The 26,667-nt window shown below is 31.1% G+C and overlaps 1 protein-coding gene across 4 annotated transcripts in view; it reads right to left on the bottom strand.

Moving 5' to 3' along the window:
- Nucleotides 1–2,104: 2,104 nt before the first annotated feature.
- LOC108749179 overlaps nt 2,105–26,667 on the bottom strand; it is a 222,782-nt gene continuing 198,219 nt past the window's right edge. For 3 of the 4 annotated variants that reach the window (XM_018487725.1, XM_018487724.1, XM_018487723.1), the window contains 3 exons: nt 5,757–5,909; nt 4,054–4,387; nt 2,105–2,793 (listed from right to left, as the gene is read on the bottom strand). In XM_018487725.1, coding sequence (XP_018343227.1) covers nt 2,645–2,793; nt 4,054–4,387; nt 5,757–5,909 — 636 coding nt within the window. In that variant the 3' untranslated portion in view covers nt 2,105–2,644. The remainder of the gene's footprint in view (nt 2,794–4,053; nt 4,388–5,756; nt 5,910–26,667) is intronic. The other variant, XM_018487726.1, reaches the window with a different exon arrangement.

The raw sequence follows: 26,667 nt of genomic DNA, 5'->3' as shown, positions 1-26,667 counted from the left end.
CGAATAACGAAAAGTTCTTACTTAGTTCTTAAGACAAGTCTTTTCTTTGCTATCTTAAGATATTTCATTGTAATTCGGATATACAAGTAGCTACGATTTGACAAATGAGCAAGATGCTTAGAATTTTCTGTTTAATCACAGGTTTTCAACTTACTTTCACTTATAAACGCTTGTCGGAATTTACCGATAAATTACACGGAACTTTTCAAAGCGTTTTAAGTTGGATTACTTTGGAGCGATTGTTTGAGCGATTGCGATTCTTTCGCAAATTACTGTTCAATCATTGTGCATGCTTAATGAGCTTTAAACAAAACGTCCCACAAACTAATTATATATTTATTAAACAATCAATATTAATTAATATGTTTATTGATTATGTTTACTTACCTCTCAAAAGATCGATAAAATACATCCTTTATCAGATTATCTTACAATAATTATTGTTAACTTTTTTAATAAATTAAACATTTAACTTAAAACATTTTAACTTAAAACTATGTAATTAAATATTGTATAATTTTTGTAATATATTTTTTGTTAAAATTAAAAACAATTAAAAATTTTCAAGAAATGGAGGGGAAGGGGGGACTTTCATAAAATTATTAAAATACAAATATTCTTTTAAAATTGATTTTGAGTTTAATTTGTTAAATGTCTTTTTTATGTTTATACTCGGTATTTGATATTAACCTTTATTATTTTTTTAATGTTCATTAATTATCTTATTTATATTTCTTATATTTTGCTGTTCACACAAATAAGATCGTAGATGTTAAAAGTAATAATTCTAAAGGTTTTAATTTTTTATGAGGTATGTTTGATTAGACATATACATTTTTATTAATTTGTATAATGAATTTTTTTTGTTAGTTAATATATACAAAATTAACAGTCATGAAAAATGATTTTCTACTTAAGTCATCACAATGCATATGTTATATTTATCGGTATCAATACGAAATACATTTATGGTATTATTAAAATTTAATTATATTTCATGTATACACATACCATCAATTATTATGTAATTAGATAATTCATTTAATAAGTTTTCAACGTAAAACATTTTACGTCATATAAAATTATATAATATAAACTAACATTTTTAAAGATTTAGTTTTAATTCTTATATTTGTAATAATGTTTTCTTGAAATATACTGATTAGGGAGTATCAGTATATTTATGTATTTAATTTCTATAACGATATTATACATTGCACACACATAAGAAATGGAATGACTTGAAGTGCTTACTTACATACTTTCTAATATACAGCAAATACAAGCATCGGCATAAAGTCGGCAACTTTGAGAATGTGCGTGTGAGTCCTGCGGGTAAAAAGATTTCTTCTATCTCTAATTGATTTGAGCTGTGGATTGACAGTTTATTTGTAGACACAATCTTAAATTGATTTGAACTGTGGATTGGCAGTTTATTTGTAGACACAATCTTAAATGTAATTTTGGTTCGTGTCGCTGATGAACCTTTTTTTAAAAATTATAAAACCAAAACGTAAATGCACGCGTTCGTAAATGAGATAACTTTGTTATCTTTCGATACGTAATATGTACAGTGCTAATTGCGAGAGTTTATTATCATTGAACATTGGTGAAAGTTAACATAGAACCAACATTACTAAACACAACTTTTGTTTACAGAACTCAATATCTCATTTGCATTAAACTGCTTGCTAGAAACTTGCCAAACTTATAAGGAGCAAATAATACTTGATTTCCATGATGAAATGTTACCTACTTCCCGATGAGATTTCATTGCTAAATTTGTTCGCGAAGATGTAATACATTTGCGAATATATGCTCTGCGAAATGTGAAGCTCTCTGAAAAGATTTTAAATTTTGTTGGAATTTAAAAATTTCTTCAATATATCTATATATTGTAGTTTTAATTATTCCATTATTTTTATCGTTAATATTAAAAAAATTAGCTTTTTGTTTCATGTTGTTTTTTTTTTATATTAAAATTTCTTATTAGAATAGATTTTTAAATATTTGAAATGCAGAGAAAAACAACCTTGCTGAAAAAAAAAAGTAAAATTTTGAAGACACCTTAATGTAAGCAGGAACTATAAGATTTTACGGAAAAAAAACTGTTTTAATATGCGAGAGTTTATGATGACCAACGACACGAGGTAGCAACTTGGTTCTTGAAGTTCGCGAGCAAATTCGTCCACGTCGAGAGACGGCCAAATCTCATTTCACGAATATTATTCACTCGTTACGAGTTGAAGCAGAGTTTCTATCAAGTAGTGTCACTTGGATAAGACGTTTCTTTAAACGAAAGTTACATGATTACGTGAAACTTTGTAGTTCTCCTTAGATTTTGCCACTGGGGATACAGAGATTCTCGGAAAACTGTCTGCAGTGGAATCTCTCGCTTTAAGTTTACTCGCAAATAGGTTTTTCTTTGATCCCACGCGGAATCTGTCACATCTTCTTTCACGAACGTTTGGATTTCATCGTCAGAGAGTTTCAGCTCGCGAGATGAACTAAAGGTAATGTGATTTTTCGATATATGAGTTTGATAAGATGTCTAGAATCAAGTCTAGAAAAGAAAAAAAAAATTCAAAGTGTTTCAACTTCTTCCAACGAGCTTTGACTTTGCAAATATGTCGGTTTACAATAGTCACGTGGCGTGGCAGATGAGAATCTGGAAATATCGTCTTACATTTTCAATAATCAGGAGAGCCATGAGAATCAGTATGGTGTTGGTTGACGTAGTCGCCATAGAATTTCGTCGATCGCCTCCATGCATGGCCGCCGGTTTCTCTTCCTCTGCGAAAATAGATGAAATTCTTTGATAGGATCAAACGCGAGCGAGAGAAATGCAATTGGATGTACAGAATGCCTGAAATATCTGGTCAAACTTTGGCAGTTAATATTTGAATTTTCCACCAATTGTTCTCCGTTCGAAATATGTTGTATAAACATTGAGCAAATTACAGGTTTCTGAATTGTAGTACATTAAACGAAAAAATATACTAAACTAAAAATAAGCAAAATTTATTAAACAACAAGTAAGTTTAAAATGAAAAATAATAAATAGGAGCATAAAAGCTGAACAGGATCTAAATGCTAATTAATGTTATATAATAATAATTATTAATTATACAAACGTTTTAACTTTAATTATAAGTCATCTACAATATTTTCACGATCATTTTCAAATATGCTCAGAGTACGAAAATTAATTAAATCTTCGATTATTACAATATTATGATTTGGTTACACCACCAGCGATCAATTTAAAAAGATTTTAATGTGGCAATTTGCGACACATCTTCTAATTACGCACTGAGAGAAAGGATTTTGTTAATTAACAAGTCACCAATACTTTTAACCGGTGATCGATAAATATGTGACAACAAATTTTGTTGTTGTGATTGCTGCTAGTCTGCTACCAACCAATTATTAGTAACAGAAGCAAACTATATAGAATCTAATCTATCTTTTAGATAAACTTTAGGCTCGTTTACATAGAATTCGTAGATGATCATGGAGTCATAGAAAACCAAACACAGTTTAATGTAAGGAGCATACTTGACTATAATTGGGCAATTTCTTACGACTTGCAACCGTCTTATATATATATATGAGCCTATTTATTAGCGATACTATTGATTATTTGTTACATTAACGAATTAATTTGCAATCGTAACAAATCGATCGTTTTTTAAACAAATATCACATTTGCTTTCCCTTGATTTGTTCCTATAACAAAATCATTTCTCTCAGTGCAGATTTATTTATAACATAAATAAATTTGTAATTAAAAAGTGTCGCAAATTGCCATATTCCAAAATAAAACTTCTATAAAAAAATATGAATATTAAGTTTATTTTAATAATAATAATTTAAATTTGCAGATATATAATGTAAAGAATATAATTGAATAAGGTTAGATAGTTCTACTATCAATTCTGAAGAGGTATCTAATTGAATCGGTCCAGCAGACCCATCTTAATTCCGAAAGGTTAAATATCCAGGAATCGAGGGATTAATGAGTCACGAGATGCCTGCCGAACAATTGCTCACCTTCGATGACATGTAGCACGATGTGAGCCGGTCTGGCGTTGTTCGGCAAACATGTGTAATTTGCACCATGCGAGAGCTTCACCTTCTCCACGATGAATACGGAGCCGTTTCTCTTAAGCTCGAATCGAACGCCGGGCTCGTTGTCGTAGTTTATCATGCGCGTCTCGCGATACCAGAACACGTAGTTGGGCGATTCTGCGGCTGCCATCAACTGGCACTCCAAACGCAGGCTGGAACCCTGCTTCACGTGGAGATCCGGTCCACCCGGTATCACTGAGTACGCCTCCGTGATGTTCAATCGTATAAATCGCTGTTGCATTGGTTCCGTCTGAATCTATTTTATTAGAACATCGCGAAATAAAATCTGTGATTAATAAAATGCATATTGTTCTTCAGATATTATATCAATTCCTTACTTTGGAAGTGATGTACAATTCAAAAAATTAAGTTTCTCAGAAAAGGAGAAAAACTATTTTTCAACTTGATAGAAAATTATCAAGCAGTATCGACAAAAAGATTATATTCTTAGCATGAGCAAATGTCATTTTCATTTCACAATCCTTAAAAAATCACCCTTCTTGAGTTGTGGTGATTTTTTAAATAAAATTAAGTTTATTTTTTTCTTATGCTTCTCAGGATAATATTTATATAATTCATTTATAGTAATAATTAAAAGATCGCGTTTTTTGTAATGTCACTTTTGAAGTTAATGAACGATATATGTCGCGATGTTGCCATATGGTAGAAAGCACAAGAAAGAACAAAATAACACATAGAGAATAAATATTTCCAGCGGTATTTCAGATATAATTATATTAGAATATAATTAAGTTAAGTATACAGATCGCTAAGAGACATGCTCAACAGGTACCAAGGAAACTCAGTTATTATTTGATAGAACGGTTTGACATATCAGATATGTTACCACTGTCTGACCGCGATCGGTTTTCACTACTGATTGAGCTGGTAAACACCAACCATTTGATGCACGCGGTTTAGGAAAGATCGGCGCAATGTAAATCTAGTGATTGTCTCACTTGTTATTTTTTATGGCTGAAAAACTCCGTTGTAAACAGAAAAAAAAACTGTGTTTGTTAAGAAACAGTCAATAGCAATATTTATCAAAATAACTCGCTCGATTTTTTATTTCAGAATAAGATAATTTTAGATATCTTCATAGAAAAAAGGTGCTTATTTTATTTAAAACTTTACTTACAATCAGTATGAAATCATAACGTAAATTTTTATTTTGATGATTGTGTTTAATATTAATTGTAAACAGATATTTTATATATTTTTTTCTAACTTTTTTTTCTAAACTTAGAATCTTCAGGAAGATAATTGCTTTTTTAAGATGTTACAAAGAGTCAATTAATTTAGTCTAAATATATCTTGTTGTCAATTATTTTGAGAGAAAGGTACAGAAAATTTAGATAACGATTAACCTCGTATTCTATAGTAAAATTAAGATGGTCATGATAGTTATTAAAAGTTTCTAATATTAATTAGATACGATCACATTAATATTAAAAACTTTTAATAACCATCATGACTGTCTTAATTTTACCGTAGAATACGAGATTAACCGTCGTCTAAACTTTCTGGAGTTTTCTTTCAAAATAAGTAACAATAAGATACATTTACAGGTTTTATAAGGAAATCATTTCGGGTTAGCACCTTTTTTTGTGAACATTATGCATTACCTGACATTCGTAAAGACCTGCATCTTCGTGATTCACATTTTTAATCAGTAGATTCCAGCCAGGACCGTTTGAGACAACGAAACGCGTGTCTATAGAATGTGTGCTTCTACCCACTGTAAGCAGTTGTCTGTCTTTTCTTCTGATCCACGTTACCTAAAATATGAATTTTATTCATCAATTCATTGCTGCACCATGCGTTTTATTAAATATTCCGAGTTAAATTATATCAAGTGCATAAAAGATACATTAATCCTGCGGAACTAAAAAATCTGCAATACAGTTACTGACGGTGGATCTATGAGGTTCATTTAATTTATGTTAATTAAAAGGCATTAATTAAGAAGCAAAAATGATATAAATCGTATATGTAAAAAAGAATGAATATTAAGTATATTTTAATAAGAATAATGCAAATATATATAGTTGTGAAATAAAGAAAATAGAATTAATTGTTTAACAAATTTTTAACATCTTTATAAAGAAATTTATAATTAAGCGAAAGTTTAATAAACCTACAGTTTGCTCCAGAGGATTAAGTATGTTTTTACTTCAGCAGATATCTAATTACTATAAAGAAGAATAATTTTAATTGTAAATTGTGCTTTTATTTTACGTATGTATAAACATACACTTAATAATGGATTCCAAAATTATTCACTAATTGTTATAATTTTATATGTAATTTTTACAGCGCAGATACAGATGAATATCAAATAATGAATACATAACGCGCAGGAAATATATAATGAAAATTTATTATGATGTTCTTTTCTCTATGCGTACATGCATTATTACTTATTCTAATACGCTGTATTATACGCGCAGTTTTACAAACCATCCCAGATTTTACTGGGTCATTTGATTATCATATTCATAAAACACAGCATCTCGTATTCCTTACACCGAATTACAGTCATATTATTCTGTCTTTTAGTTACCAAACGAGGAACATAGAGCTGCGAATTACATTCAAAATAAAATAAATAAAACGAAATAAAATTCTAGAGACGCTCGCAACTATTTTGTATTATTTATTCGTATGCCGGCAAAGTGTACGACTGCCTTTGCTGAAACGACCTAGATCCGTATGTATTACCTTGCTGGCACTCAATTAAATTTTCAACCCCGCGATGCTCCCGCAAGCAATAGGAACAGAAGTATCTGCTTGACAGATCTTCTGAAATATCCGGCGCGATACTTTACTAGAAATATATTGCGTGAGCCTCGCTCTGTTGACTTCAAAGATAGACATCGACGGTTATTTATGGAAAATGTCACCAAGATAGAAATAGATCTTCCACAGAATCTCAAGATATTCTTATGCATCAGCAAGAAAGTCCTTCCATCGCGAATCTATATTTATCGCAGATATTTTATTCAATCCCTGAATCGTTAGGTGCTATTCGTGCCGTACAATAAGATATTGCATTATATATTGTACCTTATGTAAGAGAATACTTTTGAGTTCTTTTTTACGTTATGGTTATCTCACGCCCATTGTCGCTAAGAGAGGAAACTGTAAATTATTTTAAAAATTGAATTCAACAACTCCGTTTCCTTTTTCATGCAAAGAGAATGAAATCTTTGTGGGAAGATTGTGGGTTTGGTACGAAATGTCCAATTTTTGCCTCTCTCGCGGCGCAATCTCTTTACCTTCGCCAACTTTTTCGCATCTTATATCAGTGCAGAAAATGCATATCCATTGTCATGCGGCTGACGTTGCACGATGATGAGCGACTTTATGTTTAATGTTTGTATTTTGTGGCACAAATTCTAGAAGTAATGGCTGAACTTTCGGCTAATATTGAGGGATGGGGAATTGGTGAGCATACAACTTTGAAGATATTTGGCGAACATCATACATTAGATTATCATATACTGTCTATTATAGATGACAGCGGCCGAGCTCGAGACATATTACTGACGCTAATCGAAGCTGATTGTCATATTAATATAATAAGACGTTCTTGTTTTCTTATAAATAAAACAATACATAGTAAAAAAAAAATAAATATATTTGTTAAACGTAACGAGTATCTATAATTTTGTAATACATTTTGATACAAATTTGAATACGAATATACTATTATGAATGAATGAATTTCTATATTATTTTGTCTCTTTTTTTGTATCTTATTAATTGTCTTACAATTAGATATTATTAAATATGTTTAGCAATAATAAAATAGAGAATGTGACATCTACTCTTTAAATCTGAATCAGTGGATAGTCACTAATTACCCAGTGGCATATTTAGCACTGATAATCAATGAAGTTCTACTAAAAAAGGAAGAATGTTTGAGCATTATATATTAACTAAAATACTGACATTTGCTCGTTAATTTCAATCTTCCAATACCGTATTCATTGAATTTAAGCACTAAAACAAGATTAGTTAGATCATATAATAAAAATTAGCTAGGTTAAGGATTTCACATTCATTGATTATCTGTTGGCAATGATATCAGTGATTATCCACTCATTCAGATTTAGAGAGTATATAGTTAAATGTAAATGAATTATTATCATTTATTATGAAATTACCATTCATAAATATTATAAAATATGCCTGTGTATTTTTTATTTACTGATGCAATAATTATAGATAATTTTTCTTAAAGTTTGTTTAATATATTAATTAATATAGGATAAATATGTGTATTATAATCATATGGAAAATATGACCATATGCTGTAATTTCTCCAACAATTGCTAAATAGTGCATTTTGTAGCCATTCTCAAAGATAATCAATATTTATAGTAGTTTATGTGCATATACTATTCGAAATAACAATATTATGAATGTTATGTAATATTTTGCTTTTGAATGCCTGCAAAATTTTGCATGTGCCCATTAAAAGCTGCTATAACGTCAAATTAATTGCAGTTTAATTGTCGTAATCAACATATAGAACGAAGATCAATTTTTTCTATTATGTTATTTACAATATAATTTTATTATTCTTAATATTATTATATCGGAACTGAAGATTTTTATATTATTCTTTATACGATTTATTTTTAAATCTTATATTATCAGATTTAACTTTTGCAAAATAAAATAACGTTACAGGATACTAAAGAATTTCAAATGTCTACAGAAAGTGTATAGATGTTTACAAAAATCGCGGGAAGAATTACTGACGCCGTTTTTCGGAGATGCGAGGTTTCCGGCCGTATTTTGATTTGCCAATTCTGATGAAATTAAGCGGATTTTCGGCGATTACGAGCGGCGCGCGCGTTGAAGCGAATTACCGGCGGGATGTTTCAATAATAGGGGCAAATTCAATATTGACGGGCGTAGAATAAATAATTCGCGAATAACGAGTGGCAGTGACGCATTCACGCGCCATTGTCGTCGGTGTGGAAAAAGCTGCGCGTGGAAGCGAGATTACGAAGTTTTGGAAAATCCCCTCGCTCGCACGCTCGAGACCCTTTCATTACGATCTTTCATTAAAAAACCCTTTCGGTATGCGTGTCGAACACGTTGTAATTCATCACCTCGTTCCTCCTTCATACGTTCTATCGTCTCTTTTTTCCTTCCATTGCGCTCTCTGTCATTAATTGTCGACGACTGCGCTTCTGATATCTTTTTGAAATACGTACGAACGCGGCGCTTTTAATTGCATTATTATCTCTTTAATGCGAATAAAATTTGACTGAATATTCACGGGATTGAGTTAAAATGAAGGACTGTTAAGAATAATTGTAACTACGTTGATGTGTGAATATGAAATATTTATAATTCTTTCATCTGATAATTCTTATTTTGACGGAAATTTAAGGCAATTCTTAACAAAGATTTATTTTCACAGAAGAACACTCGCGTATTTGAATAGAGCAGGATATGTCCGAATACTATTGCTGCTATTATAAAAAGTTACTCATTGTTTATTTCGTATTTGATGTTAAAAACTATTATGTTACAAATTATTTCCGTATCTGAATTCAAGAATTGTTTTGCCACTGTAGAACAAAATTCATACGTTTTTTTTTACATGTCGCTTACTCGCTTGTGCGTGATTAAAAACTTGCCTTTGTAACGCAAATCAGCAATGTACTGAAAATACTTTTCGCATAGCGTATGCATTACACGCGCCGACAGAAAAAAATAACAATAAATGCGCGTTTCAAACACGTCCGAACAAAAAAGCACAGAGAGACGAATAGGCCGTAGAATTAATTCTCGATATATCTCGGCTTTAGATCACGAACGTAATGGCCGATGAATAGCTCGTTATCTTCTTTTCTTCCATCCATATTGTTTATCGGTATCACATACTCATGGTCTATCCGAACTTGCAACTATCATGCTTCGTACAATAATCTTGTTTATACGAGTATTTTTATCGATATTTTAGAGTTGTTGCAGAATTATATTTGCTTACGAAAAGTCTAAATCGGAAATATGACGTTGTTTTTTTTTTTTTTCAAAATATGAGATTAATTTTTTTCGTTAGCAAATATATGCAGTATAATGATTTAATAATAAGTGTACTCTGTTAAATCTATAGTGTCAAATTTAACTTAATTTGAGTTGCCATTACTCTTACTCAATATATTATACGAGTACTCGTTATTTTATACTCAAATAATGGATAATGTGTTTTATTTGCTTATTAAATCTTGAATATAGCTTTCTCTTTGCCGTCGATACGAGAATTTATGAGCAATTCTTCCGTATTTGTGAAAGACGTGTATGTCCTATGTGAAGAGTGCACTCTCATCGTATACGTGACGGAGCATCCGAGGGTGGCTGCGGAGCATCAGCCCTTCACATGTCACGCATGTCGCAACGTGCGAGTGTTATCGTGCAAAATGACACGTCCGTTCCGAACGGCGTAACAGCCGGATGCGGGTTGAACGCGGGAAGACAGGACGAGCCACGAGAACGAGGTCCTGGTCGATAGTGACATGAATAAAAGATCAAGCGTGCGTTTCTCGGGCTACTTTTCACAGAGCGTCGATATTGACCGTCGTCTTGACGTTCACTTCTCGATATCGCCTCTCGAACCACCGTTCGCTGTAATTAACCCTTTGAGCGCTTTTTCAATTGTTTTTAGATCTTCGTGTTCGAGAAAGTACGGTGTCGATGAATATACAAGACTGAAATAAGACATTTGCAATTTCTTCCATTTGTTTGACTATTTGACTTTCGGAATTGAATAAAAATTTATTTGAACATCACTTCTCTTCCATTAAAAGATGTAACTTTTAACACGAAAATCTCTTTCAGCTTAAATTTTATTAAAGTAAAATTTAGATGTAAATATAATTCGTTTATTTCTCCGCATTTACTTGATTTTTCAAAAAATTTATTATAATGTTCAATATGTTATAATGTAAAGTCGTTGACATAAAGATAACTAAATTATTAATTATACCATTAATTATACTTTATTGATTATTAAAATAAAGTATATATTTTTTAATAAAATATAGAAAAATTCTACAAGACTCTCTTTAAATAGAAATAATAGAAATATAATTTTTAATAATATCGAGCATTATTAAATTTTCTATTTAAATTCTATACATTTTTTACTCTCGATATGTGTTTATCGGCATATGTACCAGTATAAGTTGCTTTATCACATTATATTAAGCGCCAAAGGTTAATGATGTCAGTAATAAATAATAGTGCTCCATAATATTACGTTCTCGCGCAAAGGTCACGATGCAACATCAACGTAATTAACCCTTCCTCATACGTTATAAGCGTAGGTGAAAACGTTTGTGTTTACATCAACAAACCCAACATTATATAACACACATTTTATTTTTACTTATTTTAATTAATGTTTTCCAGTAGAAACTACCAATTTTATCAAAGATTTTTTTCTAGAAACGATTTTAAATAATTTTAGGATAAAAGTATTTTTGACTACTCAAGTGGGTTCTTGCTAGAACACGTAAATCTGTTAAACTTGGTAAAAATTTCAAATCGTTAACTTTCTTTGAAAGTTCTTTTTTAAATATTTTTGCATCTTGTAATTCATCAACAAACTTGAATTTTAATTTTATAGTCAAATCCCTTGATGTCTGATATTTTTCTGGAAAAAAATTGGTAGAGAAATATACAGTTTTTTCTGAGTTATGTGTAAAAATATTTGGTTGAATCTAAAAGATCCAAAATGTTGTAGTTCGTGTATGTAAAAACATAATGTGCAGTTCCAGAGAGATCATATTGAGTTGAGATTAAAGAATTGGTCAGTTCAAAATATATTCCATTATGAAAATAATTTTTATCAAAGGAGACCATCAATTTTGCTGGTCGACGAGTTCATGATTTTATGAATGAGCGAAAGCTCCGTACGATTGCACAGCTTTTATAACGCGTTAAGCGAAGGGCCGCGTGGACGTCAGTCATTTAATTAAAGGTATTCGCGGAATAACGAAAGGCGTTCGCCAGCAGCGAGGCGTTTTAGTGGCCATAAATTTCTAGCGCAGTCACATAACCGGACAAAACGTATGTCATAACAAGAACCGGACGCTCGTGTTCGACTAGAGAGAATGCAATTATAAAGTCTCGTGCATGTTACCCTCGCACCGACTATTCGTTAAAAGCGCGGTAGATTTTATTTTTAAGATTACCTGCCAACATAATTCTGGTTCGCTCGCTGGATGATGGCTATTCCGTTCCGATTTACCTTGAAAGAATAAATTATATCGCGTGATTCTCTCTCGTGTATGACTTATTTACTTGAGAATACGAACGGAAACGTTTTCAAACTATGCTTTCTTAACGTATGGAAAGAACGATTCTACTTTTGATGAAGTATTTAAAAATTTAGCTAGATACAGATCTGAAAATAATATTGTTGGATTGTTAAAATAATTTATTTATTTAAGTTCAAATGTAATCAGAAATATTGCACAAAGTTTTGACATTCAAGCGACCAGCTTGAACGTCCTACATAATTATTTTGATGACGTAATAGAATAATTTTCTGATCTAGTTAAATATTTGGTTACTTTAGCAAAACTGTTCTGTGTTATTTTGTGTAATTACTGTCCGTGTGTAATTGCAAAACAATTACAAAACTTTTTGTAATTGCACATGGAAAGAATGATTTTACTGAACAAATTACGATAGTCTTATATAACAAATGTCGATATTGTATTATATAAAGTATCTTTACATGTAAATTATATTCGTAGGTATTAACGATTAAACAGTTACCATATTTGTATACCTAATTTATCTAACTTATTATGTGTATTTATATAATTATTTATATATTAATTAATATATTTATTACATATCTAATTATATGTATTATATTTTTTTAAATTGCGCGTATCGATTTTCTTTTAGAAGAAATTTTTGTTTTGAAAGTGACCTTTTTTAAAAAAATATCAATTTTGACAGTGGCAGTCGAATCTCAGAATAATGGGATCTCCAGGGCCGTCAATTTCCAACACTAGTCGAAAAGCGGCAACCGTGAGATTACAACACGAGAAATGGCGAGAAAGAAGCCTATTCACAAAATCTTTAGCGTAGCGCGCGCCAGACTGGAAAGAAAATAATCTTTCTTCGGCGCAGACGAGACCACTATTAATCACGGCTTTCTTTGCACGTGTGAACACACCGCGCCGTGCTGCGCCGCGTTTAATTAATGTCCCCTCGAAAGAATAGTTCCCAATCGGCGAAAAATTTATTGGCCCTCGACCGTCGTCTACATTCGGCCTACAATGGCTCCCAGGCCACTTTTCTCCCTATTTTATTTATTCCGTACCCGCGAGGATGTTTTCTCGATGGAATAAACTTTGAAGATTTGGACGAGAGGCGTGTTCGACTTCGTGTCCCTTGGTCGTTTCTCCACTTTTAACTTTGTTCCTAGAGTTGTGCGAAACAGAAACGAATTGTCTTAGCAAATAGAGAAAAATAGGAATATAAAGTCATAGTACATCACAAGTAGCGTAAAACGCCACTGTTTGTGAATATTTTATTTTTTAAATCTAATCTGAGGAAAGAGACAGAAATTTGTTAAGTTATTTTATTAAAATTTCTATTTTATCGAACTCATTAAAAAAGATTAACGAAAAAATAAAGAGGATTATGAGAGTTAGCGATGTAAATAATTTCGCGCAAAATTTCGCTGAGTATAATTATATAATTTTTATGTATTATTTATTGTTCACGTTGACTCTCAATTGCCCTTTTATTTTATTTAGTTACTTTGTCTTTAATTTTCGAAAATATTTCTATTTATTATGCAGAAGTTTTATAATATAATTATGCTTCTCGTTATATCAATTAAATTATCACACAAAAAATGTAAATATTGATAAGACCTTAAGATTATTTTATTTTAAAAATTGTTCTATTTTGTAAGAAATATTTTAATGAAAATGCAATTATAAGCCCGTCATATAAAATTTAATTGTAATCACATTCTGTCTTTAATTACATATTTATATATGATGAATATACTTTCATAAATTATATTTTTATCACTAATTTTGAAACTCGCAAATGCCAATATCGAACAATCAACATTCCGTTTATAATAAAATATCTTCATCAGTTACAGCTATTATTTTACGCACAACTTCATCTTTTTCCCTCTTTGTTTCATCTCACATTTCCATCCTTTATTATTTCCACAGTTTCGAGCACGCCCTTCGAGCCTTCACCTCGTCATGTTACGTTCGATTTTCGCTCTTTAGAGCAACTTTGGAATTAAACTATTTCATCCGGTTTGAACAACAGTTATCGAAAGGCTCGCGCAGAACGAACCGATCCCGTTCCGGCAGAATCGTTCGTGTAGCGCGAATTTCAGCTAGTTTCTCACGTTCGAGCGTCATTAACAGCAAATTAATAGGCAACGTGAACACGACACGCCATACCTACATTATTGGTTCGCAATGTGTCACGCCACTGGTTTATAGTCGTTATTCCATCGCTTTACATTCGAGTGCACTTCTCGCAGCTTTAATCAAACCTCGCAGGGTCTATTCATCCAAACGCCGAGTATTCTTGACATCAATCGAAATAATTATAATAGAGAGATAAGCATATTATTAGTAGAAATTTTAACATTTTCTGATAATAGTAGTAATAAAAGAAAATTTATAAATCTATATTAATTTAATGGTCATTTTGAAATCGTAGTTTCTTTATTATTAATTATGCACTTAATTAAATATGACAATTATTTGATGAACGATTATTTTTCAGCAGTCTTATTTTTAATTCTTAATTCACAAACTCACATTTATAGTTTATATTCTATGTGATTTCTTTTCTAGCTTATTAATTGTAATTGTTTAGAATTTAAATAATATAATCAAAACTATTGGCACTTCTTTTTTTATTTCTTTTGATAATTTTAGTTAATTGTTACATTTTTGAAGAATTTTATTTAAAAAGATAATTAAAAAGAAAATTTTAGAAAAATGTATTTTAAATTGGTGAATAAAATCTGTCGTTTGAGTTAAGCGACGACGAGTGTGGAACGTTCAGTATAATCTGTAATATAATCCGCTTTGAAACCTTTTTACACGTCACACTCCAGTGGGTAATTTGGCACTATACGTGTTTCGCGTTCGACTGACGGGCACGTTCCATTTGTCTATTCGGAAGGAAATGGGGCGGCATGTGGGAAGCCGGATCGCTTCATCCCGTCCGTCTGGATTTAGTTTTAGCAGTAGGCATCGCGGGTCTGACATTCACTCGATGATCGGAGCTCACACACTCGTGCACGCTCGTTTGTCTTGTTACCGCAGATTCGACGAGCACTTGATTCTCCGTCCCGAATTAGCCAGTGTTTCGAATGCTGTCCGACACTGTTGTTTCAGTTTGTCGGTTGATTATCTACGCTTCCGACAGATGAACGCCATTGTATTTATGTTGCAACGTAAAAACGATGAAAGGTTCAAGAGAACATTTGAAAGAACATTGTCTCTTTATTACACTTCAAAAATAACTAGAAAAATGTGATTTCCGAGTTACTACCTTGAATAAGTTGAGTAAACATTATCCTATTAATCATCAAAAGTGAATTATATATTTTATATATGTCGATTTATGATTAATATAGTATTGTAAATAAAATAGAACAAAGATAAAACAATAATTTAAAAATATTAACTTCTTAAAAAATCGTCAAAACGTCATAACTCAGAAAGAGCGTTTTTTAAAAGAGTTCTATGAAACGAAAATAATTTTTTAAAAGATTTTTTTACATTTTTTTATTGGTATTATTTAATTAATCAATAATTTTCTATCAAATTGAAAAGTACTTCTTTTCTTTACCTAGTAAACTTAATTTTTTAATTGTGTCACTGTTAAAGTAAGGAATGTATATTCAAAATATAACTCTATTTTTCCACAAAATTAAAGAAACTTTGTACAGTATTGGTGATAAAATGACAAAATATAAATTTACATAATTCTACGAGAAATAATTTAAATCGCGAAGTGATTTATAGAAAATTATTTTAAAGAATTTTCTTTTAAATTTCGGCATTTTGAGTCGTAATTCAATGAAAAAGAATTAAATTCAAAAAGAGCAATTTCTAAAAGAGCATTTTAAAGAGACTTCGGAAGCTCTCGAGCAAAGTTAAAACTATCTTTTTCTCCAATTTCGTGCATGATCTCAAAGTTTAAACCTTTTTAGTGAATTTGCAATGATCAACTTGGAAATGATGTCACTTGAAGCGGAAATATTAATATATGAGGATAATGTTTAATGATATGAAAATAGAATTTGTTATAGATATATTTTAAAATATATTTTATCTCTTTTTGTCGATGTTTGATGTGGCTCTTCAATCTTGAGCAATGTATGTATAAATCTCAGTAAATAGACCAAGATGATTTTTCAACGAGATATTTTCTTCGCATTAACCGAATCTGTAGTGAAAGTCTGTATAAAGAGTAGTAAGTAAAAAGAGAAAAAGAAATCGAGGTCGAGGAGTATTTTTCGCGACGTCAGCACATTCGAACGGAGATGAATCCCGACAAATTCTGTCTACTTTTCATCGGTATAACTAAAGTCACGTCGAACATTTCTATCGTGCCTCTTACGATTAGTTGCACATGCGTGTATATAGTCGTGATACGAGGATACGGTGCGTGATCATGTGCGAATGGGCGGATGCACACGAGAAATTCGTGGGCATTACATTTGGCTGATGTGCCGCGTATAAATTTCGCGGCAGTCGGCACCAATATGTATGAATATTTCGGAAATCGGTACACGCACGCCCGAAATCCGCGCGGAAATCCCGACGGAATGCGGAAACTTCTCCAATTTTCTGGCTGGCATAGCAAATAGTCCCTGGAACGTGCAATACTAAGTTTGCCACAGCAAACGCGAGCTTTCGTAAGCCTTTTTTCGCGGCCGCTAATGAGAAAGATATGCGTAATTTTCCCGATTGTTATCTGTTTTCTACTAAAAAAAAAAAAAATAATTATAACGGTAATTGTGATGTTGCTTTTCAATCCTGATTTTTTTTCAAAATTAAGATTATCGCAAAAAAGTGTAATTAATTATGGATGCAAAGGATTAGAAAAGTTTTCTAGAATTTTTCTCAAACAAATGATAACGAAAGTACGAAAGCAGTATTCTAAAATTTAGCAGCATAGCTCTACTTGAAGCTCTCGTTTGTTAGATCACGTAATTTTGTCATTTCAGTGCAAGTTTGGAATAATTTTATGGCGGTTGATAATCTCGTAATTCTGTAATATGAGGTGCAAATTTTGTCAGCGTAGTGTGCATTTGAAGCAAAAAAAAAAAACATTTATTAGGATTGTTACCCAGTTATCTCTCACGAGCTTGTTAAAGCGTACGCTATTATGAATTTTGAAACAGAATCCTCGTAATTTCACAATATCGCTTATTTAAAATTATAGTTAATAATGTGAAATATAATTATCCTGCTTTATCTGCGCGCATTTTTTATGAAAATGTCGTTATTTTCATTAAAAATGTACCTACATGTTGCAGAAGCTAATGAATAATGGAGCTTAACAAATCATCCCTAATTAGCGGGAGTGTGTCGAATTTTCAATAAACAGATAAATTCTGCGGATAATTTCTTCGCTTCGCGAGATCCAACAGGAATTGGTCATATTTATATAATCTCTTTATGAGCGAAAGTTTAATGATACAGGAGATGAAAGAAATAATACACTGTCACGTGTGCGGCCACTTAAGTACACTTGCATATATACGTATATATGTATGGAGGTTTTATTCTCGCAGCTTATAAAAAGGTGCACTTTGCATGAGCGTTCATTGATTGGCTGACCTAATTACAAATTAATTTCTATTCCATGACGTAGCACGATTTGCAAAATTAATAATAATAGGACAATCAATTTTTAAAAGTAGTTTTTTTTTATATTTAATGTGAATGACGTATAACAAAATAAAAATGCAAAGTAATTGTGTTATTGTACACACAATTTATTTATTAATTTTGATTATTTTAGGTTTTTCTCTCACGATTTTAAATATTAAAGTGACTTTTTATTATGGCCGCGGAACTTTTTTTTTATTTTGATAAGGAACTGTAGAATTATAAAAAATGTTACTGGAACATTTTTTTTTATATTAATATTAATAAAAATAGCGTGCTAATTTCACAGAGCCACTTAAATTTGAAAATTTCTCATTTTTATTTACAATACGGATGATTTTTAGGTTTCTCTTCCGTAGGGATAATTGGTTTTTGATAATGATTCCGCGGTACTTTGCGACTCGAATTGAATCTATGAGTTTCGGCGGGAAAACGAATCTATCATGACACACTTAAAAATTCGTAAAAAAAAAAAACTTGTAACGCTCAGTTACTCTCGGGAGATCTCATCGTAGTTGAAGAGACCTTTACTATCTTGACATGTTGATGAGGGGACAAGCAGGGAAGCAATAAATGAGAACGTTCGCGTTTATTCGTCTGAAAAACAATGGAGATAAACCTGACAGTGAGAGACATCCACTCTATCGTCATAGGATAAGACGAATATGTACACCGTATGTGTACGTGTGTATGTCCATGTGCAGTCCGCTCTGGTGGACCCTGGACATAACGCGTCGATATCACGCCCGTGGTGCACACACGCGTCACGACTGGAAAACATTGAAAGAGCCGCGGTAAATATTTTCGCCACAAAACGTGCCACCGGTCCGCGACACTTTCCGGTACATGCGGCACGGTAAATCTCACCGGAAAATTTAGCGGTTGCGAGCGCGACGTGGATTCGAGCGTGCGAGAGAGGTTTCATCTCGCTGCCGGTTGCCACGAGAAAATATCAGGTCTTCAACATTGGCCGACGTATTAGTGCTGGCGATATTGCCGTTGCGATAAGAAGTACAAAATATTATTCTTCGGATATCCAATTTACGATCGAGATACATTTTGGCAGTTGGCGGTTGCAATAAACACGACATCGGAGGTGCACGACGCCAGCGAGCACGCTTACCGCAATAATTCGTGAGAGTTAGAAATGGTTCTGTAAAATGGCGAAGATTAAATTGTCAATACGGTTGATATCAGGTTAATTTCAATATTCACATAATCACAGTATTAACTCTTTTTAAATGTAACTAAATTGTCAATATATATCATTGATGTCGTATTAATATAAAATATCAACAATTCGCATAATTATATAGTAATAAATCTTTTTTTTAAATATATACATATATATCGTATAAGTATCTATATAAATTATTTATAGTAACCTCCGTTTATTAATATAATACAATACATTAATATAATATATTTGCATTAATAATATATTGTAAAACGCTAAGATATTCGCAAACAATTGCGTTTGCAGTTAATTTCGTTTGTAAGTACCTTCTAATTGTTTGTGAATTATATTTTATCGTCTTATAAAAATATTAATGCAATAACAATCCTGAAGGCTTGTATAAGTAATTTATTATATTTGATTTATTCTTGAAGCCATAAAACTATTTTATTTTAACTTAACTTTTTTTATGCAAATTCTAATAGACTCCAATACTCTAAAAGGATACAATTTGAAAGGAGTTAATTGAGTATTGTACTTTATATTTTGTACTTTATTATTATTATTTAATTATCGCCATTTTAAGGATCGCCATTGTAAGTATGCAGGAATTTTAATTACTAACGACTAATTATAATTAATAAAGGACGTAATAAGTATTATTACTTTAAGATAACAGTGCTAGTTTAAACTTTAAACGTTTTGTAAATCATGCAGAAAATTAGTTTATTTTTGGATTTCTTTAATAAGTTATACGCGTTTTCTTTGTAGATAAATTGTTTTATCAGAGAGAAAAGTTATATTTCTTTAATTGCTTCAAAAATTCAATTTCTTTGAAGCAACAATGTTCACTGTAAGCCTTAGAAGATGAGGAAATTAAACACTTCGATTAATTGTTTCAAAATTAATTCGCGAGTAGCGAGCTTTGTGCGGTTCGCATGTAAAACCGCGGAGAGAGGGCTCTTCGGGGTAAATGTTCGTTGTAAATTGCGCGTTTCGCTCAGTAATTTCTATCCCGGGTATGCGCACCCTTATACTTGCCGTTTAACTCGGTTAGGTTTCGACCTGGTGCACCGGAATACAATAGGCTTCAGGAATAATTACGAGATTGCGAGAATTATTGCTCAAAAGATCCCCCTTACCCATTCTTCGACATTACATCATTCCAGCGCTCAGGGAACTATTAAAACTCGACATCACAATGGCCCATTCATTCGATTTTACCCTCCGCTTGTAAATCCACCGTATGTGAATGTAAACGCGTGTATGCATTCATTACAATAAAAGATGTATTGCATCATAGCTAGGATTCTTACTATTTGTATATCCGTAAGTATATTTAATTTTATGGAAAATAAAAAAAATTTTCTTTACATTTCATTTCATTTAAATGGAAAATAATAATCGATTTATGAAATACTAAAAAAATCCAATGATGACTACCAAATGTATTATATGTATTTAGCGTATTGAGAAAAGTTACAGTTGTGTAGTTGATATTTTTCATTGATAATATCATAATCTTTTCTTAAAATACCTTATTCAAATTTGAATTTATTTTACAGATAATACAAGATTTTAAAGAGAAAACATAATACCTTTTATTATAACATACAGTATTATTTTCCAATAGATTCAAAATAGTTATAAAATACAATATTTAGTAAATATTATCAAACATAATAATGTAATCAGCTGTTTGCTAATAATTTAAAATGTAAGGTAGTATTTAGAAAAGTAAAATTAGCTTTTAGTTATATTATAACCGAACATATTTAATTAAAATTATTTCACCAAAAAAGGTAATTCAAACGCTTCTAAACTATCATCTGGGTTTGTTTTTCAGAAAGAGATTATCTTCAATTTTTGGAAGATCATTTTTGTGCTCTAAGATCATTTGCCCTTTAGCTACCTTTAAAAAAATAGTAGTTAAAACTAACTGCTGAATAATTGTTATAACTAATGACAGCGATTACTGATAAAAGACTTATTAATATTGGTCCAATTTTGTCAAGTTGATAGCTGAATCAGACAGTATAGGAATTGTATCAGTTATTGACAAATATAAAACTTGATAGAATTAGACAAATATTAATGAGTTTTTTTTATCAGTAACTAGTAAAGTTGTTTCAATATTCTATAAACTATCATCAGTTACAATGAACGATTATCCATCCAGTTGCTTTTTTTAGTGAATTTCGACTACATTTTTTTTAAGGGCATAAAATCATTATCCTCTACGTATTTCCATTAAATTTTGATGTCACATCACGATCGTTTTACAATACTAGTGCGCTGCATATGTGTACTTGTTCTGTCAGACAATTTATCGGCGATTAGAATTGTCGGGAATAAGAACGAGTGAAACTTTCGTAGCGAGTGTAAAAGCGATAGTCGACGCCACACGACGCGCAATAAAATGCGACACATGAAGGGAATTCTCGTACCTATTCAAGTTACTTGCCCGGAGGAAGAACATTCGATGCAATGCGTGTAATACTAAATGGTTGCGAAACGTCTGCAAATGCACAAACCGGAGAGATTGCGGTTTCGTCGATCGGATATGGCAACATGCAAATAGAAGCGTTGCAACAGGTGTAATTGACAGAGCGACTTGGAACCGAACTCGCGCGATCTCGCCTATGTGTAAGTCACATAATGTCGATTCTATGCTATAAGTTAAACAATATTCGTTGACATATGATTTCGCGTGAGAATTGCTCTACACCAGGATGGTGGCATTCATGACCAGGCACTGATTGATGATACATTCATGATTTCACGGATTTGCGATCGTTCGACATTATGCACGTACGTGTACCTCCCGTGATTGTTTCCGACGTGTACATCCCATGATTGTTATGGTCGCTGTTGTGGATTAAGCGGTTTCTAAAAAGTCTGCAATAACAGTTCTAGATATATACATATTTACTTCTTATTGAAGCTCGCATTTTGATGGACAGATATCGATATCAATATCATACCAGTAGAATTGAAGTTTGATTTTCGACGCGAACAAATATATCATATGTTATTAATAAATGTAAAAACGTGGTACATATATGTGAAATAAAATCGTGTGCAGAAAGTGAAGACAATAAATAAATTTTGTAGTTACATTTTAAATTAATTTTTATTAAATACTTTATTTAATTTTTAAGTATGTATAAAATTAAATTTATATTATTTATAGCTTTACGAGAGAGAGAGAGAGAGAGAGAGGGGGGAGGGCAGGGACATAAAAATAATGATCTTTAAGAACTATTTCTAAGCAATACCTTTACATTCTTTTTCTAAAATAAGGTTTTTAAGATAACTAGCCACCTACTTAAAGGTTGATATCTTTAGAAAGTTTTGTAAAGTCGTGTGTTAAAAAAAAGAAAAAGATAAAGACTATTATTTTGCCAGATATTTCTAGTATTTTAAAGAAAAGAACTTCGCAGAACACGAATGATTCATCGGTGTATACTATAAGAATTAACGCTTTATTATGAAATGTTCAGGATATTTCCGCTTTATACATTTGTTAAAATGTATGAAAGCTATTTATTCACGTTATTATATTTAGCGCAAATTGTCTCAGAATTGAAAGTTTTTGCATTTATCTTTATCTAAAGATTATTTAAATATTATTTTTATTTTATTACAAATCGTCAAAGAGAACAATGAAAATGAGATAATGTTGGGATGTCAAAAAACATCTCACGCGAATAATTACGTTTAAAAATCAAGTAATGTAGGTTAAAAATAATTTTTTGATATCTTTCTTCGTACAATTAATTTCAAGTTCATTTCGCGCGATGATGTCTGAATGTGAATTCCAAACGAAATTGGACAAGTCTCCTTCTGTATTTAACCATGGCTACTAATTTATACATTTAGAGATATGCGTATACACGTCTAATATGTGCGGATGTAATAGGCGCTTGCAAACGCTTGGTGCATCAAGAGCAATCTCTCTGGAGTGAAGAGCCGATAGGCGAGCTTGCACGGTCGATTGCGGAAATGTATATACGGACGTTATATACGTCAAGCATATGTATATAGTTTAATATATGATATACCTATCGGGGGTCAAGACGCGTGTGTTCGTTTGCGAAGACGACGTCATTGTTAACAAGCGACGTCGCCGATGCATTCCTGCCTGATGAGCCAAACGATTGACCCGCGTGAGACGATACATACGACGCTGCAGGTGCAACCGAAGCACCCCAATCTGACATTGCAGCTGCGAGCGTCGGGACGCTCTCAAAGGGGACAATAGGGTTGCGCTAAACGGCGCACATTGATCCGCACTAACATTCTGGGTATCGAATTTCTCGATCAGCGAAAGAAATATGTAATTCATCTCCTGTCTTAAATCATAAGAAAATTAGACTTTCACAAGACACGTGCCTTATACTATTACAACTTCGACTCCCTTGCATGAACGTTTTTCTACGTTCTTTGATTTTAATTAACGAAACGTGACATCTTAAAGAAAGAAAAAAATAATATATACGCAAATATAAATGTTTTGACAGTAATATTTATAATTATACAAGATATTTGAAATAAAAAGAAAGCTGCCGCACATGAATTTTTATGAAAAGTTAATATTTGAACAATGTTCATCTTGAAAAAAGATTATATCGACATTACCAATAAAGAGAGAGGTCGCAGTACGGTATTCTTCATTGGTAACGTCGATATGATTTTTACTCAAAATAAACATATTCAAATTTGACAATTTGTTTTAATATAAGCATAAGATTTTCAGCTATAAGAGTTCAAAATATGATATAACATACAGTATGACTTTATAATAAACACACAAATAGTTAATGTAATTATTAAAAGAACACAATATTTTATTATGTATAAATATAATATTAGGAAGAGATTTTCAATTGATATATTTCTACAACAAAATTTTCAATATTCATTTTAAAGTCACACTTAAGAGTTATGTATATATACATTTAATATTTGATATAAATAATATATGTAATAATTTTTTAAGTGAATATATATATATATGTACAATATGTTTATATATATATGTATATATGTGCCAAGTTTATATGTATATGCAAGAAGTAATAGGATTTGAATTTGAATTTTTTCCTTATCTTTATTACAAATTTTTAAAAGGCTACAATTGGTTTAATAAAACATCAAATACTGTGCAAAAAATATATATATTTTCTATTTTTGAGAGCATATCGTGAATAAACCTTCTTAAATAACGGAACTATATATAGTATTCTAAATTCGACTAGCATATGATCAATATACTTATATGTATCGCCTTTACATTTTTGTAAATTTGTCATTTTATAAATTTGAGATATTTTGGATAACTGGGGAACATAATAGAGAGACATGTACTTCCCAGTGGTCGAGGCTGCGAGTGCCATATATTCGTATATATGTGATACAAAGATCGACTTCACACTGCCATGTGCTGTCAGTTATCTTATGAAATACTACTGCAATATGTACCAAATATTGTTGTTATTTGGTATTACTGTATTACGGTAAAATATTTAATGCGTATTTCATTGATAACATTCTTATGATGTGTTTAATTTTATTAAAATTATTTTCAACTATATATAACTAATACTAACGGAGCAAAAAATGAAAATGTTATTGACATCGGTGAAACATTCATTCAAACACTCAATAATAAAACATAAAAAAGAGAATCGAATCTCAGAAAGAGTTTTCCTAAGTTCAGATGATTTTTTTGACGCATAATATTATTGATGTACATTTGTAAATGTTATGAGAGACTTATTATTTTAAAGACTGGTCTTACACGAAAAGAAAGATTTTTATTGAAATATTAAAAAATTTAGATATAAATTTGAAAATAATTTTTTCGTTAAAATAATTATGTACGCGGAAAAACAAATTGGACAGTAAAGCAAGCCTATATAATTTACTGTACGAATTCAACATCTGTACTAAGAAAAATTTGATGGTTTAATAAATCGCTAATGTCAGTTGTTAACTTTGCTACTTTAACATAGAAAATTGACTGTTACTGCTGTAATTTTTTAATTACGGCTGTAAATTTGCTGAATCAATAAAGTTTTCAGTTTTTGTTTGTGTAAAAAACTCAAGATGAATAATGCAAAAAAATTTTTGCTGATCGAGCGATTAGCTTGAGCGTTTATAATTATTTCAGCAGTTCAACAAAATTATATTCAGATTTGTATTTAGTTAAATTTTTAAATACTTCAGTGTAACACTATTGTTTTTGTATATGAAAACGATTTTACAAAACTTAGAGCTATAGAATATAATTATTTGTGTAATGCTTTTGAAAAAAATATATCTGTGTTTGAAACAAATATATCTATTTGTATAATTCTTATATAATATTCACATAATACAATAACACGAAATGCGAACAGCAATGCGTAACAATCTTTGTAGATTACATAAAGTATATCAAATCTAACTTCGCCAAGTAAATAATTAAGAACGCACATGGTATGCTTAAGTCGTATCTTAAAATATAAATTTTATATTTTTTGACAACGGCATTTGTAATTCCGTTCTTCCTCTTTCTGTTGGGAAAAGATAAGCTTAACTGAAATGTAAATATTATCAAAGGCTAAAAAATGCACATATTAATCAAAATAATTCAAATATTCATACATCCACATCAGTACTGTGAATTTTCAGGATAATATATTGCGAAAATATATATATCGATAAATTTACGAGTAACAGCAGCTGTCGGGATGTTAAGAAAAATTTTCACTCGATTCAGTTGATTTATTTAATTTCAAAGGAATGAGGACATCGCGATGAGGTGAAAAGTTTTTTTTTCGCCGAACATTCACTATAAAGAGAAAGAAAACAGAATTTCAAAATCTGTCATTTCGTCTATCAGAAGAAACAAGAGCAAGCGAGGGATTGTTTTCAAAGCTGCATAAATTAATATAAGCTTGCAAAACAGCTAATGTTGTGATTACAATAGACAACTTCTTATTCATAAGATTAGCAGATAATTCCTTAACGTCTTCCTTGTCTCTCTTTAGATATATAATCTAAATGTCTTACATCTTACATACGAATTCAACCTTCTGCTTTTCAGACATAGACGCTCGATTTACTTTTTTGAAATTAAAATATTTTTTAAATGATTACAGAGCTCTTTATATTGTTCCTGAATAGTATAAATTTGTGTTTGAATTGTTTGGATAATATTACAATTTATTTTCATTAGATCATCCAGATTTTTCAAATAATGCTGTTTTGTTTCTTCAGACAAGTTCATCTTTTTTTGATAGAATAGGTTTTGTTGCAGTAATCCCTTACTTTGTTTAAGATTTAGCAATATCTCTTGCAAAATGTATTGATTAGAAAATTCTTTTATACTATCATTTGAGACGTGTTGAGTCTTTTCATGAGGGTCTCTCTTTG

Source organism: Trachymyrmex septentrionalis, unplaced genomic scaffold (assembly GCF_001594115.1).
Source record: "Trachymyrmex septentrionalis isolate Tsep2-gDNA-1 unplaced genomic scaffold, Tsep1.0 scaffold27, whole genome shotgun sequence".
Lineage (NCBI taxonomy): Eukaryota > Metazoa > Arthropoda > Insecta > Hymenoptera > Formicidae > Trachymyrmex > Trachymyrmex septentrionalis.
The sequence above is the reverse complement of the archived record's forward strand: the minus strand, read 5'-3'. Positions and strand labels throughout refer to the sequence as shown.